Source organism: Monodon monoceros, unplaced genomic scaffold, assembly GCF_005190385.1.
Source record: "Monodon monoceros isolate NGI ecotype Baffin Bay Population unplaced genomic scaffold, NGI_Narwhal_1 Super_Scaffold_7, whole genome shotgun sequence".
In the NCBI taxonomy this organism is placed as follows: Eukaryota; Metazoa; Chordata; class Mammalia; order Artiodactyla; family Monodontidae; genus Monodon; species Monodon monoceros.
The window spans coordinates 94,442,413-94,458,141 of record NW_021703784.1 but is presented as its reverse complement, the minus strand read 5'-3'; the positions used below and the strand labels follow the sequence as shown (position 1 = coordinate 94,458,141).

The window sequence follows — 15,729 nt, the reverse complement described above, 5'->3', positions numbered from 1 at the left end:
GGGGGGGGGCGGAGAAGAATGAGATATGCAAAGCAACGTGGAAATGGGGAAGGGAAATCATCACAGATTTTGTGGCTATCCCAGATGACAAGACAAAAATCAGTCACTTCTTGGTTACCTGGCCCCTACGATCACTAGGTAGTCAAGTAACCGAGGACAGGACTTCTTCTTTTGCACCATGGTTCCAATTCATCAGTTCATCTCAGAGAAACTTCAAGGCACCAAGCATGGAATCAATGTTCCCAGGAGGAATTCTGATATTATCTGAAAATCCAAGTCTAATAGGAAAAAAGTACTGATAAGATCCATTGCTGTGCCTAAGGGACTCATCCCTCTCAGCTGCATCCCAGCCAGGGACATAGGTCAGAAGATCTTCCATTTTAGTACTAAAGATAGGAGAACATGACACTTTTCCTAGCCTAGAGCTCTGTCCAGGCTTATGAGCTCACAGAGTCAAATGTCCAGAAGTAGGATAAATAATGGCTCACCTCTCCGTCCCTACAAACCAGCTCATTTCCAGCCTCACCCCTGGGGCTGTTTCTGTTTCTGAAAAACAGGCCTAGTCAGTCTAATCTGGACTCAGTTATTATGATAACAAAAATTAAGTCACTTTCAGGACTGCTCCAGGGTGGATCAGAATCAAACCAGACTCTCTAATCAGAACTAATCTGCACTCCTGGATCTAGGTGGAAACCTAATTATTCTCTGTTCCAACATGCTGCATTCAGCTTGATGTGAAATTACCACGTAGTCTATACAGTTAATTGCACTCAGACAGTAACAACAGCTGGCTACTCTACCCCATGCGTTCTCAAATGAAGAATATCTATGCCCCAATTGCTTCACCTAAACCCTTTTTCTCCCCTCTTCAAGCAAGAAAGGGGCCCAGCGGCTACTGCTACCAGCTCTGCCCTTGGTGCTGAATCACAGTCTTCCACTTATATTCTGGTCCCAGGATTCGAATTAGTAATACAATATACACAGATGAGGCCTTGTCCTTCTTTATCTTACAGAGATGAAGAATTAGATGCAGAAATAACAGTATTCCTGCAAGGACAGGGAGAGGTGCTCAGAGGAATTTCTAAGCCATAGTCCAAAAGTCAGAAAAAGCTTACATGTCTTAACTGTAATTTATTTCCTGTTGGGTCTCCATACACTCCTCTAAATAAAATGTTTCACTCCGTGACAAGGTTGCTTTCAGTGCTTCCGGTATTCCCCCTCTGTGCTCCACACTAAGACCCTGTTCACTATACACACAGAGAGAAGCCCATTACACTACACACACCCTCACTCTCTTCTTTGCTGCTGTGTGCGAGTTCCCATACATACAATGTACACACTCCCTCTATGTTTAAGGCTCTATTTGATTTAGATGAGAAGCTCTATCTTTTTTCTCTCCTACTTATTAAAAAAAAAAAAACTATTTACAACACCTCTCAAATCCTCAAAATACTTCTCCCTCCTTTCTCTTGCTCCCAATAGAGGACCTGCAGGTAATAGGATTCAGTTTTGTCTCCATAGCAACTCTGGCTCCAGCACTATTTATAGCAGAGTCACTGCCCCTCCCCTGCTTGGGGACCGCACAGCGCTATCGGCTGCCACTCCAGAGCTGGCCAATGCCCATAATAGTTCATTCTCCTTGGATCTAGAGACACCTCTTACACGGATAGCACTTACTAATTGTTAGGTTATCTTCTCCCCCATGTGCCTTTAGTTTGCACTTTGTCTTAATTCTGGATTTTGATAGAGATATCTCCTTTCTACACAACGAAAATGAAGTTCCCAAGCTTGCAAAATACTCATTTCTAGGCAACACTACCACCCCAAAAGCCCTTTGGGACTCTCCACTGCCACGGACTCATACGCATACTGCAGAACATGAGGCATTGCAGTATGAACTGTTAGAGAGCAGAGTTCAGCTCCTCCCAAGCAGAATGAGAAGGGGAGGGAAACACAGAAATGAAATGGGAGATGGGTAAAAGCATAATTCATTCTCTAAAGAATTATATGGAAAATGCCTAGTGAGAGCCAAAGTATCCTAAAATAGAGTTTACAGGACCAGAGCTCAAGGCTAAGCCTTAAAATCTATGTTTATGTTGAAAACCAGGAGCCCTTTCCAAATAAAAATCTCAAAGATCACACCTGAAGCATCTTCTAATATATTAGGCATCAGGCCTCTATCCTTGGTGGGATCCCAGCCCCCTCTCCACTGAGAATCACCTGATAAAACTGAAATCATTATCATGCACTACAGTGCTCACCTCTCTCCAAAGCCACAAGGACCCAGAGATCTTGTGACTATTCTAGCCACTAGTGATAGGATGGATTTTTAGTCTCGATTTATATCTCATCAACAGCCACTGCCTTTGGTTTTTCAGATTGCAGAGATAACCAAGGCTTTTCTTCCCATTCTCTCCCCTCTCCCCTCCTCACGAAGACTCTAAATTCTCTCGCATTACCTATAACTCACTGTCTTCACATCCACCCACTCTGCCTCTTGCCTCAGCTACACTTACTAACGTATAGCTCCTCGTTCCTAGCCCGTATATTCCAAAGGCATCAAGCTCAAAACGCATACCTATCTGCTGAAGTTCTACACAACTACCATCCACAGACCTTTAAATTATCTATGTCTTTTCAGCTTACAAATGGCCACGTTAACCAACCCTTTGGATTCGCCCCTCATTTTGGTCAGGATGTCATAGTAAAACCACAGGAACCAGAGAGCGATATGACATCTTTGCTGATGTGAGCACAACAGGAGGCTCTCTCCCCTCCACCGCCTCCCCAGGCAGTGACCTTGCAAGCGCATCAGCACAGATGGGTCCAGCGCGGGGAAGAATGAGAGTAAAGAGGCAGGCAATAGGCAGGGTTGGGGAAGAGGGGAGGGCAGGAACAGGAGGACTAATTTAGAGGTGCACGAGGATGGGGAGGGAAGCAGTTGCAGGAAAAACTGAACGGTGTCTCCACTCTCCAACAAGCCAATTTTGAAACACCAAATTAAAAAAAAAATTTTTTTTTAAAGAACCAAAGGTGCTTTTCAAACCCTAACCAAAAATAAGGCGCGCGGGTGCGCGCACACCAATACACACACGCACATACACACGCACACACACGAGCCATGTGGTTAGCATGGCTCGGGCCCCCGAGCTGGACAGCTCTGGCCGCCCCCTCACCTGCTGGACAGCTCTCCCTCGCCCCCGCCCCGGAACCAGGACCGCCCGCCAGCCCCGCAGGAATCTCGCCCTGCAGCCGCGAGCTGCGCCTAGGCTCGGAGCCCGAACCCCCTCGGCGGCCCGGACGCCCCCACCTCTAGCCCCACCCTCTTCCCTACGGACCCCTGCTGTCCCTCTCGAGACCTACGCCCCCTCACACTCCTTTAGGGCCTCCTTAGAGGCCCCTTCGCCCTAGAGCCCCTGTTTCTTCCCAGAGTCCGTTTCTCCCGGGGAGCCTCGTCCCAAACACCCTTTCGGGGCCCCCAGCGGCCCGGACCCTCCTACCTCCCGAGCCTCGGGGGACCGGCCGTGTTCGGCCAGACGTCCCCCGGCAGCCGAGCGTCAGTCGCTGCTCGGCGCGGGCGCCGCTCGGAGCGCACGCCAGTTCCGCGTCTGCACCGTGAGCCGCGTTCCACTCCGACTCGGTGAAGGAGGGGGAGGCTGAGGGGCCAGGGGCCGGACCATCCACCCCGGGGGGACAGGGCTGCACCAAGCCGAGCGCTGCAGGGTGGAGCCGGACCTCGGGAGACAGATGGCTACGCACACACCTATGCTTGTGGGAGTGGGAACGCGATGGGGAGCGCTGGGCCAGCCCAGCGCCTCTACGTGACAAGGGGAGGACCCAAAGGAATACTTTTTGTTTGGGTTGCGCGCATTTTAATTCGACACGGAAACAGAGCCCGTTTCGATGAACTGCGGATGAATCTGGAAGCGACGTCTCAAGATAAGCTGCCCTAGGACTTTCTCACCGTTCCCCTCACCTCATCTACCTCCCCCGCTCGCGCTTTGGAAGTGCCCAGCCGCGTGGGCAGGAAAGCCTGCGGCCGCGGCGGTGGAGCCTACCAATTCAGGGGCGGCGGGGGGACTTGAGGCCGGAAGGCGCGGCCGCGGCATCTCCTCCACCCGCTGCGCTCCAAGGCAGGGGGCGTGAGCGGTGCCGCGGTGCGCGCTGGGAGAGGGAGTCCAGCCCTTCCGCGAGGCTAAACCCGGGACACAGCAGCCTACCCCTGGCGTCAGGGGACTTTTCTCGCTGTCCCCCAGGGCCTGCGGGCCAAGAGGAAGGATTGTTGTACCTTCTTAAGTATCAATGTAAAAACCAAGGCATTATACCCGCGCGCACGAACACAGGTGCACGACTGAGGCGTTAGTTCCGAAAATCCAACACCCTCTCCCTCACAGAAAGGCAACACGATCCCACCGGGATCACTGAAGGGGGGCAAGGGCGCGTCCCAGCCTCAGCATTTCATTGACCCTTACATCGCAATGGGGCTGGTAAAAGGAGGTCCCCACTCACTGCCAAGGCTGTCACTTGTGACTTGTCTCCCTCCTCTGAGTCTGGAAACGGACCCGCAAGGACACAAGCTTCCCTCCTGTGTTGTCGGGCCCCACCCCCATTCCAGAAATTGGTTTCTCTCATTCTGAATTCGTTTTGGCCTTCCTGTACAAACAGTGCCAGGCCTATCGGTGAGGCAGCCCGGAGGCATTTATGGCCAAGCCGCAGAGTGACAGTGGAGAATTTATCTTGGGGCCCTGTGGGGAAAACAGGAAGTGGTAGAGGCAGGATGGGCAGGGCCCTGGAGAACCTTGTGCAAAGTGGCCCCCAGGTTCATCCATTGGGCCCGGTTAGTACAGTCTTCACATGGAGCACCGTTTTACCAGGATCCCTACTACCCAGCAGCCACAAAACTCCCAACCCTTTGACTCTCCTTTAATGCCACTTGAGGATCTCCTTTGCCCAGCCCTCAGGAATGTTTGTCCTTCTCAGTCGGTTCCACCTCTAGGAGGCAGCCACCAGCCTCAGCCATCCAGCTCAGAAAACAGAAGACACAGCGGAAGATCGGTCACTCGTGCACATCCCAGATCTCAGAGAGCAGCGGGGGAAGCTTTTTATCCTGCAGGCGCAGCGCAAATACTTGCTCTGAATGGACACTGCTCAGTGTCCGGAGGTTCACCAGTTTCATTAGCATCCGTGGAAACATGAGTCGGTCCTGGGAAAGAAGGACAAGTACAGCCTTTGTCTCTCCCCAGGGAAGGGGAGCAAGGGTGGGGGGTTCGTGGGAGAGGTAGAGAATTGTCTGTGCACGATGTAGTCAGGGAGGGATTCTTGAAGGGAAAGTAGTTGTGTCAGGGGATGAGCCTGTGGAGAGGAGAAAGAGGGCACAGTGGGGAGACTCACATGGGGGTGGTGGATGGAGACGTAGGCATGCAGGGCCTCCACATATGTGTGTTGCAGCCTCTCTACCTGGAGCTGGTCCTGCACGTTGGGCCGGTCTATAGGTCACCAACAGAGTTGAGTAGCAGGTCTGGCCAGGGTCTTATTTCCATACCCCAAATCACAACCAAAAAATAGGGACATGCCCTACCCAACCTCTCCCATCCCAAAGTAACACAACAAGGGCCTCCACCCCCACGATTCTTGCCCTATGGGGCCTGCAGCCCTCTTTGGTGTGAGTCTCTTGCTCGTTTTCCCTCTTGCCCCTCCTCCACACCTGCAGAGAAGATGCTGATGGCAATGAGCAAGGCAAACTCAGCATCATTTAGTTGCAGCTCATTCATGGCTCTGGAGAACTCAAAGATGGGGTTGATGAACTCCACCTGCAGCCCTGGGGAGGAAGAAGAGAGGCTGGGTTGTGTGGCATGGGCAGCACTGCTCCACTGAGGAGACTACCACGAACCCAGTAAGAAGTCTCCAGGGCTCTGCTGTATAAGCTTGGGAAAGTCTCTTAACCTCTCTAAGCCTCATCTGTGAGGCGGGAATCATATCTGAACTTATAAAACTGTTGTGATGGTTAAATGATAAAGCATACAGACCACTTTGCACTGCACCCAGCATACAGAACGTGCTGAATTAAATGACAATAATTCTGTTAGAATTCTTCTTGGAATGCTTGAGGGCCCCACATCACTAGAAATAGAAGCAACCCTTATGTTTGTTTATAAAAAGACTGCTTCACTGGCAATTGGCCTTACTTATTTGAATACTAGCAATACATTTCTTGTTTCACATCACAGGGGAAACAAAGCAATGTGGTTGAGGGTGTGGACTCTGGGTCAGGCTCCCTGGGTTTGAGTCCTAGCCCTACCATTTACTAGGCTGTGTGACCTTGAGTAAGTTATTTAAGCTCTCTGGGCCTTGGTTTTCCCATCTCTAGAATGGAGATAATAATAGCACCTACCTCATAATGGGTCCTTAGAATAATGAGTGGCACATATGGTAACTCCATGTAAGTGTTTGTTAAATAAATAATAAATTTTAAAAATAGAACCAGCCTTCTTACTGAGGAGACTGGAGTTCAACAAACCATGACCTGAAGTGGTGACATCTAAAGAACACTTCTCCCAAACACACTGTCAAAGTCTCCCCACCCCATGCCATCCCCTAGTTTCCTCAGATGTCTTTTAGCAACCATCTGCTAACTTTTCCATTCCAGGCTTCTTGATTAGTCACTTCCTGTGCTTTCACCCCGATGTTTATCAAGTGTGTGTTGATCCATTTAATGGACAAGCCCCATTTAGAAAGCATTTCTTGGTGAGGTGTCCAGCCTTGAATTGTGCTGAACAGCCCCTTCATACAGAGAGGACGAGCAAGTTCTAGAGTTACGCCCCCTGCGAGGGTCGGCTACTGCTCGCTGAGTGGACGCCCCCAGTGTGATCGGTTCACATCGTTAGTCACCCACGCGAGCAGCATATGGTAGTGGAAGTAAAGGAGGAGGGAGAACTGACCAAAGAGCAGCCCTGTCTCTTCTCCCCGCACTGAAAAAGTGAGAAATGAAAAACAAACATGATGACATAAAAACTGCTTATATAAATGAATCTATAAATAGATACAGATTCAGACAGCACAAGTCCGCAAGTGCTGAAGGAACACGCAGACATGAGAACAGGGAAGAGTTCAGAAAGGAGGATGTTATGAAGGAGAAGGCCGTGGTTAAGAAGGACTGGGGTAATAACCATCTGGGGAAAAGGTGATTGGGTAGAGAAAGGGGGCAGGACTGGGCTTTTAAAGCTGGAAAAAGTCATTACATCACTCCTAGTAGGTGCCTATACATTCAGGCAGCACACGGGGCACTACAGAAGGCAAGAGGTGTCAACACAGCCCTGCCGTACCCTACAGTGAAGGGAGGCCTACCTAGAAAGCTCACTGGGCGGCCTGTGATGGGACAAGAGCTGGCCTGAGTCACCGGAAACCTCTGTGAGCTCTGCACTGGAAACCAGTATTCTCCAAACCCGAGGATGGAGTCAGCATCAGCCACATTTTACAGACCCACTCACTCAGGTGTTAAACCACCAAGTCTCTTGTTCAGCCTCAGTCCTGTCCCTCCGAAACACCTTCCACCTTCCATCCTTTCCCAGCCCTCCTCCCACAACACAAAGCAACCATTGAATATGAGGAAACCAAAACTGCTTAGCCTGCAAGCAAATGTCAGATAGAGAACAGCATTGTGAGCTAATTCTTGGAGAAAGTACTCCAAGATACTCCAAGATGGGGATAGAAGTGTTCACTCTTATCCTAAAACTGCCTCATCTGGGCACATCTGCCATGTTTTAATGCCAATTCCATGGCTACTCGGAAAGCACAGCTGAAGAGGAGGAAATCAGTCCACATGATCCTTAAAGAGCACATCTGAGAAAGATTTTTCAATTTTGACTACTAAAAGGCTTGGTGAGGTTTTCAAGTTTCTTTTCCTAGCTGTAAAGTCTTTTCTTCAAGCAAAATATTATTCAGAAGCACAATGTATAACGCAGATTTAAATGGAGTTTCTGGTTTGGCTAAAGTTAGGGTGAAGGACGTTTATCCTTTAAGGTGACACTTCCATGGAAACCCCCCCTCAGGTTCCTGGAAACACAGTTTGAGAACCACTGGCCTGATGCAACAGAGGACAGGAATCTGTCTGGGGCAGTTAGGGGAGACCTATCAGCATTCCAACTTTCTGTCTTGGAAAAACAAGTGGATCCTTCCCTTTGTAGCCACTCAAACCCTGGGCCTGTAGCTCTGTAGTCACTATGGGCCCCATGACAAAATGCATCTGTTCATCCAACCCGGTCCCTTTGTGATCTCGGTTCTCACCTGCTTTGGCAAAGTCTTCCCGGTTATAACTGAAATCCTTGAGGAAGGTAATACTCTCACTGCCAGGGTTGTATCTCCGAGATGTCTCCAGAAGCATCACCTGCACACAAATATTGGGCTGGTCTCGGCCCAGGGCACCTTCAAGGGAAGGTCGAGCCCCTCATCCCTACTTCCCAGTGCATGTGGCTTCCCAGCTGTCTGGCGGGGGCCCCTCCCACAGACATCCCGCTCTGGTCCTCCTTTCACCCTCGGCCTTGCCAGCCACCTCAATTGCAGAGGTCTTCAGGAGGGCAATCTGGTCCTCCCGGCTGAGCTGCAGGAAGCCCGGCAGCTGTTTGGCAAAGTCAACGATCTCCTGCACAGAGACAATGGCCAGCTCCGTGAAGTGGGCAAAGCGTTGCTGACGGGCCTCCCGACTCTGGGGATCTGGTGCCATGGGCCAAGGCTACCCCAAAAGGCAAGGAGGAAAGAAACAAACCACTCTGAGTCAGGCATCAAGAAGCTAGCTGGTGCTCTGGGCACAGCGACCTCTCCCCAGGCCCCTCAGGTACCGTGACTCGAAGCCGGTCTGAGAAGGAACGTCTGTTACACTGCTGCTGGGCAGCCACCAGCTTCTCAATCATGCCCAGCTGCTCCGGGCTGAGCTGGGGCAGGACTTGGGGCGGAGAGGAAGCCCTCGGGGACACGGATGTGGCCTGAGCCTGTTCCTCCTCTTGCCGCTTCAGTTTCTTCAGACGGATCTGTTCTTCTGACAGAACACCTGAGAACAGAGCCAGATGTGAGGAGGGGAGAAGAGGGGGAGACAGGAAGTGGGGATGGGGCAGAGGCGTAGTTTGAGCCTCCAGAAAAGCAGAGAGTGTTAGGTAAAGACAAGGAAGAGATTTTAATCCACACTTAGGGACCGTGTAGCAAGGCCCACAGGCTCAGCTGCCTTTCTGCCCCCAGACCCTGGCACCCAGACATGCCCTCTTCCCCATCGGCCTAACCACACCCCTCCCCCAGCTTCAGTCCCCAGACACTCACACTCCTCCCGCATGCCGGCCTCGCGGCATTTGCGAAGGCGGCACTCCTGGCACTTGCGACGCATGTAGGTGTCCATGGGGCAGTGGCCCCCACTGTGGCAGACGTAGCGCGCCCCTTTGATGACACTGCGGCGGAAGAATCCCTTGCAGCCCTCGCAGCTCAGCACGTTGTAGTGGAAGCCGGAAGCCTTGTCCCCACACACACTGCACAGCTCATTCCCCAGCATTTTGGGGGCTGGCCCCTTTTTCCGCTTTTGTGGACGAAGCTCTGGGTACAGGAAAGAGCCTTAGTGTTCTTCTTCAGGGAAAAGGCTAGGTGCCCAGCTGGCTACTGCCCTGAGCACTCAGTGACCTTCATTTACTTCACTGTACAAAGTCTATCCAGTCTCTCTATTCTAAGAAAGTAGCTCTCGTATGCAAAGTGCTATTTATGTCCTAGGTACTGTCTGAGCCCTTTATACGCACTGATCCTTACAACCATAAGAGATAGGTACTCTTGTTATTTCCATTTTACAAACAAGGAAACTGAGGCTCAGAAAGGCCTAAGAAACAAAAGTTACACTCAGATCGCTTAGGTCTAGTTGACTCCAAAGCCTTTGGATTTAACCATGATCTTATAAGGTAAAGAGCCCTGAAGTTACCCCTCCCGGATCCAGGGAGCCCTTACCTCCTCCAAATCCAGCAGCTCCTCACCTGTGGACTCTGGAGGGGCCTCCACCCCGGGGAGCAGGGCTGTGGGCTCTGTTGCCTCCAGCCCCACCCGTGAAGTGCCCCCAGCAGATTGGGGTGTGCTAGATTCCTCCCTGAGGATACAGTTGCTGCTTCCCAGAGGCTGGCTGCTTGCATCTCGTGCATCTGGCTCCCACAGCTCCACTGCACAGTCTGAACCCCGAAAGAGAGGCACAAGGGCGTCTCAGGTCCCCAGCATTCTCCTGGGAAACTGCAAACTTATCTCCACCCATAGAGGGCAGTAAGACGTCGGCTCCGGCTTTGGGGCCCTGCGATTTGTGTGGGCTCTAGGGCTAATCACTTGTAGTCCCCTGCACCTCAATACCTTAAATAAGGATGTTAACCTTTGTCCCCTTTCGGGGCTGAAGTGCATCCATCTCAGAGATCAGACAGAACTCTTGAAAGCCAAGCTGGATAAGCACTGGACATGCCAAGCCTCCCCAACAGCAAGCCCCGATTGAGAAGGACGGACGAGTATCTGCAAGGGCCAGGCACCAGAACCGGGGCAGAGATAGCGTGGGCAGAAGGAGGCAAGCAACACCAAGAGTAGCTCTGGACTGCTCTCCAGGGAAGGGCAGAAGGTAGGTAGTGAAGGAGGCTGATTCCCGCGGGAGGAGAGGAGTTGGGGCCTGGGCTCAGGGGAGAGGGCTGGAGTGAAGAAGCTTACCAGGAGAAACATCAGGCACAGGGGCCTCCAGCCACAAAGACATCTCTTCCTGGAGCCCTGGACATTACCAAGGGACTGTCCTGCAGGAATGGTCCAGGTTACACTCTTCCCAAACTGGGTTCCCTCCCCTCCTGATCCTGCTTTTTGTCTGTACTCACATATCAGCTAACATTTACTTGCCATATATGTGTCAGCCTGTGCTAAGGCTTTCCATGCCTTCCTCACAATATCCCTATGAGGTCAGGGCTATTCTCAAGCCCAATTTACAGATGAGGAAACTGGGGTTCAAAGACATTAAGAAAATAGCCTATGGGCACACAGTTAGGCAGTGGTAGAGCCAAGACTCCGACTCTGGTCTCTCTGACATCGAAGTCTGATTTCTTGGCTACCATGCCACCTTTTCTCCCCAGGACACCCTCCAGGCCATCAGGGAATGTTTGGGCACAACTGCCCCGCTTCTGTCAGAGCCCCTTCCCCCTCACTCTAGCACTGGGGACCGCCAAAGTTGGGCAGAACCAGGACATGTGATCGAGGCTCCCTCCACCCAGTGAAACACACTGCTGGTTAGACAACCTCACTCCTGCCACCTTCCAGGGTCCCAAGACAAAACTCTTGCCTCCAGAAGTCACCCCAATTCACATCCAGGACCTCCTGCCCCTGACCCCCTCAGAAGTTATCATGGGACATAAACAGAATGCTGTCGCTGTCCGAGCTTCCGTCACCATCATCCTTTTCACTTCTCCCCAGAGACCCCTTTCTAAATGCACAGGACACCCCGCCACCCCCGCCCCCACCCGCGCCCCAGACACACAGGCAGAGCCCCAGGCCAGCGCTGAAGAGCAGACCCACCGAGTGCCCAGGCCGCCAGGCTCTGGCTGGGGCAGTCTCTGGAGCCCCCTTGCTGGGAGAGGAGGATGGTGCAGTCCCTGGTCCACAGGCCTCAGCGGCCGGGGAGCCGGAGCGGAGCAAGAGAGGGTCCGGGAGCCGGGAGCCGACCGACCGAAGCCCTGGCCTCCTCGCCCCCGCCCACGGGCCGCTTCCCCACCGTGCTGACTCCGCCCCCTGCCGGCCTGCCACCCCCTCGGCCCGGCGCCACCCCCGGCCCCTACCCCCAAGCCCGAAGGCCGCATTTTCCTGCAGATCTGCCCGGCTCTCCCCTTCCTCTCCTCACCCTGGCGGCTCTGAGCTGCTCTTACAGGCACCTCCCAGGCGCCCCCACCCCACTCCCGGCAGCCTCCAGAGTCGTTTCCTCCCTTCCACAGACACCTCGCGGAGCAAAGGTCCCGGCCCGGCCCGGAATTGCGACACCGAGCCCCAGCTTGCTTTCCCGGCCTCCCTCCTCCTCCTGTACCTCTGGAAAGGAGCCAAGAAGCTCTCCCCACTAGCCCCAGGCCTCAACCAAGCTGATAGAACTACAGGGGTGGAGACAGGCAGGTGCTGGGCCTTCCAGGGAGTCTGTGAACGTGGGTGCCCTGCGGAGGCCAGAGAAGGGAGGAGGCCAGAGGGGGGCGGTGTGGGTGGTGGAAAGAAGTCGCTACAGCAATGGATGGTCTGGGACGGAAGACGGTAGATCTGGGTGCCAGTCCAGGATGGATCTGAGAGGGTATGCAGGTACCCTCATCTGGGGAAGGGTTCCGTCAGAAGTGAGGGCAGGCTCTGTCCAGCATCTACTGAGACTGTAGCCGTGCCTTCTCGCCAGAACATGAGGTCCATCCCTGAAGGTAGACACCTCGTTTTACTGATTTTACCTCCCCTGAAACAGGGCCTGCCATAAAGTAGAAACAGAGTAGGTACTGTGGTTCTGTTTGTTGAATGAATAAGTAAACAAGAAAAATAGTATCATTCTCTTCTATCCCATACTTGTTGGCTCTAGTCAATTTCATCATTGCTTTAGTGCTTGGGCTCTGAGCTCAAATTTTGGGTTCAAATCCAGGCCTTGCCTCTGCCTCTTATTTGCTGTGTGATTTGATTAAGCAAGTTACTTAATGTCTCTGAACCTCTGTTTCTCTATCTTTAAAACTGGTATAATAATAATGGTTTTTGCCACATAAGGTTGTTGTGAGAATTAAACAATGTATCAGAGCACACAGTAAGAGTACTAGAAATGGAAGCACTAATTAAACTCCCAATCCTTTCAGCTATGGGTCTTCCCATCACCTTGAATCTGTACACTGTTAACCTTCCTGTGCTTATTTCCATCTACAAACCCCTCACTATCTCTTCTGGTCCTTAGAGCAGCCCCAGGAGGGAGGGAGGGTACAATAACACTGAGCTCATGGGAGAGTCTTTTCCAAGACCACACACAGTCAGCGGCCAAGCTGGGATCAGAATCCAGATGTCCTCACTCACGTCCCTGTCCTCTTTCTTTCTCCTGCGTCAGAGTCCAGGATACTCATCTTGTTGCCTCTCAGGTCTGCTGGACCAGTGAAGTGAGATGGACGAAGCTGGGGCTGGTGGGCTGCAGTGGGAGAGGCAAGGGGCCCTGGGGATGCTTCAGTCCAGATGTGGGAGGCAAGGAGCTGAGGTTACTGCTGGTTGTTCCCCCCCTACCCCACTCCCAGTTTCCTGCTCACAGGCTCTTCCTGTTTTGCTGTGAACTCCAGTTCCCATGGGCTCCACATGAAAGCACAGAAGGACAGGGGGCCAGGGCAGGCGGCCAGAGGCACTGAGACAGAGATGAACAGGACACCAGAGAAGAGGAGAAGAGAGCGAGTAGGGAAAGAGTGGACATGGGGTGTGGGGGAACAGGATGGGAGAAGGACAGGGAAAACAGAAATAGAAAGGAGCTCGGTGAAAGATGGGAGGAAGCACAGGGTGGGGCAGGAGGAACAGGCAGAGGTTAGGGAGCAAAACTTGAGAAGACAGCAGGCTGGATGGTGTTGCAAAATCCGTCCATGTATTCATTTTCACATTTCAGAAAAGCCCCTCTGACACCCCCATCTCAAAGTTCTGCCTCCAGCTTTTGCTCTTGTTCCCTCTCATCACAAGGTCATCCCCTCACAAGGCCCCCACCCTGGTCCGGGCATCTCTGAGTCATGAGCACAAGGCTCTCCATTTCTCTTGCTTATGTTCCCTCCCTGATTTTTACAAGGCCCCAGCTGTCCTGGGAAAGTAAAAACCAGGGACCGTAGCCCCTGGGAAACTAGAACTGTCCTGTCTTAGCACCCACATCATCGTTCCAGCTTCCTCCTCCACCTTTCTGCATCCCCAGAAGCTCCAGCACAGAGGCAGAGTCAGCGATGTCACTGAAACACTTGGTTCAAGGAACTTGGGATGGAACATTGGTCTGGGGGCTGATATCTATATTCTGGGAGTTGGGAGAAGACCCATTCACTCCTGATCCTCAGCTCCCTCTCCTGACACCCTGGTCTCCCCACAGGCCAAGACCCAGCACTACACACAAGCCGCATCGGGAGCCCTCTGACCCAGGCTAGAGCCAGTTGCTGAACAAGCAGGTTAGGGCGCCATCTCCCCCACACAAGGGATTCAGCCTCAGCCTAATCTCAAGTAAGGGAGGAGGAAGCATTACTGCCAGAGTTACCCCTTCAGGTTACGGGGGTTCAGGAGCTTCCCCGCATGAAGATGGGAAGGGAGAGCAAAAGGGGTGAAGACCAAAACCTGTTGGTGGTATCTCCACAAAGTTTCTAGAGATTAATGACTGGGACTTCTTCCCCAAACCAGGGCAAGTAGTCAGGTGATCTGCAGTGGGAATCACATGTCTCATTTTGCCAGACACCCCCCACCCCCAGCCGCTACTGTGCAGTCCCACCAGCCCACTGGAGGTGTTAGGTGCAAAGCCTCCCAGCCCCATGGGGCCTTTCCTATGTTTTCTTGGCTCCTAGAAGAGGCAACATGCCTGGGAACTCCTTTTAGGGTCTTCCAGGTCACACTTCTGACCCCCCAGAACCTCCAGAGGCTCCTCCTTGCAGCAAAGGGAATCTTGAAGCAAAGGCAGGAGCATTCACCAGCCCACAGTTATATGCACAACTGGATGGCACTCCCATGAGGCAGGCCACAAGGTACAGTTTGCAGGGATGGACTGGGGCAACGGCTTCTTGCTGCCTCCATCACAATTCTGGAAGGCTGAAAAGTGTGGGGGTCATCTTGCATGCTGCTCAAGTGACTCCTCCCCAGCCTCCCAATCACAGGAGAGAGAAGAACCCAGGAATTCCTGCTTCCCAGGTCTATGAGTTCAGAGATGATATAGACAGCAGAAAGAAGAAAAGTAACATTTATTAGGCCCTACTACATACATTTATCTTTACAGGTATTATTTTATTTCTCCTCATATGTAACCCTAGAAGAGAATACTAGCAAGGGGTCAAATATCAAATTTGAATACATGTATAGCTGACTCAAAAGCTCAAAACTCAAACAAAAAATGCCCACCTCACTGCATTACACAAAACTGCCCCCCCAGATAGGAAAAATACTCCACTCACCTGGATTTAGGTTTGCTTCTGCCAACACAGGGTGCAGCAGTGGTTCCCAAACCTGGCCTCATTTTCAGAGATTCTGATTTATTTGGTCTGAGGTACACCCATGTATCCATCTATCTAACTATCCATCTACACATCTATTCTTTTTGCATCTGTAGTTAGAAACCAAGGTGTGGGGACCACAGAATCATCTGGCAGAAAACATGCAGAAGCTGGGGGTCAAGAAACCAGGGCTCAGCTCTTGGCTCTACCATGTACTTGTGGTGTAATCCTTACCCTTCCTGGGTTTATTTCTCACCATAAAAAGTGAAATAGGGGCTTCCCTGGTGGCGCAGTGGTTGAGAGTCCGCCTGCCGATGCAGGGGACACGGGTTCGTGCCCCGGTCCGGGAGGATCCCACATGCCGCGGAGCGGCTGGGCCCGTGAGCCATGGCCGCTGAGCCTGCGCGTCCGGAACCTGTGCTCCGCAACGGGAGAGGCCACAACAGCGAGAGGCCCGCGTACCGCAAAAAAAAAAAAAAAAAAAAAAAAAAAAAAAAAAAAGTGAAATAATATCTTCTCCATCAATCTTTCCTACATCGGATGCTTG

The 15,729-nt window shown here is 52.2% G+C and overlaps 2 protein-coding genes across 29 annotated transcripts in view; both read right to left on the bottom strand.

The window, feature by feature from the left end:
• MADD (MAP kinase activating death domain) overlaps positions 1-4,684 on the bottom strand; it is a 40,627-nt gene extending 35,943 nt beyond the window's left edge. For 20 of the 22 annotated variants that reach the window (XR_003791517.1, XM_029208800.1, XM_029208807.1 and 17 more), the window contains exons 1-2: positions 3,501-4,684; positions 119-278 (exon numbers count right to left, since the gene is read on the bottom strand). Coding sequence is in view for 20 of the 22 variants with exons in the window: in XM_029208800.1 (XP_029064633.1) it covers positions 119-180 (62 nt within the window). In the remaining 2 variants the exon portion in view is untranslated. Of the gene's footprint in view, positions 1-118; positions 3,197-3,500 lie in introns of those variants that run through there. The other 2 variants (XM_029208801.1, XM_029208786.1) reach the window with 2 other exon arrangements.
• Positions 4,685-4,902: 218 nt separating this feature from the next.
• Positions 4,903-12,138, bottom strand: NR1H3 (nuclear receptor subfamily 1 group H member 3). 7 transcript variants are annotated; one of them, XM_029208810.1, is made up of 10 exons: positions 11,551-11,732; positions 10,702-10,781; positions 9,999-10,187; positions 9,307-9,573; positions 8,835-9,043; positions 8,549-8,728; positions 8,284-8,383; positions 5,705-5,818; positions 5,392-5,486; positions 4,903-5,203 (listed from the first exon to the last, which is right to left on the bottom strand). In XM_029208810.1, the coding sequence occupies exons 2-10, from the start codon at positions 10,742-10,744 to the stop codon at positions 5,057-5,059; spliced, it is 1,344 nt and encodes a 447-aa protein (XP_029064643.1). In that variant the 5' UTR covers positions 10,745-10,781; positions 11,551-11,732; the 3' UTR covers positions 4,903-5,056. The 7 variants fall into 7 exon arrangements, with proteins under 7 accessions (XP_029064643.1, XP_029064647.1, XP_029064646.1 ...); XM_029208811.1 differs by lacking the exon at positions 11,551-11,732 and adding an exon at positions 12,053-12,138 and having other exon boundaries at positions 4,911-5,203; XM_029208814.1 differs by lacking the exon at positions 9,999-10,187 and having other exon boundaries at positions 4,908-5,203.
• Positions 12,139-15,729: the final 3,591 nt, after the last annotated feature.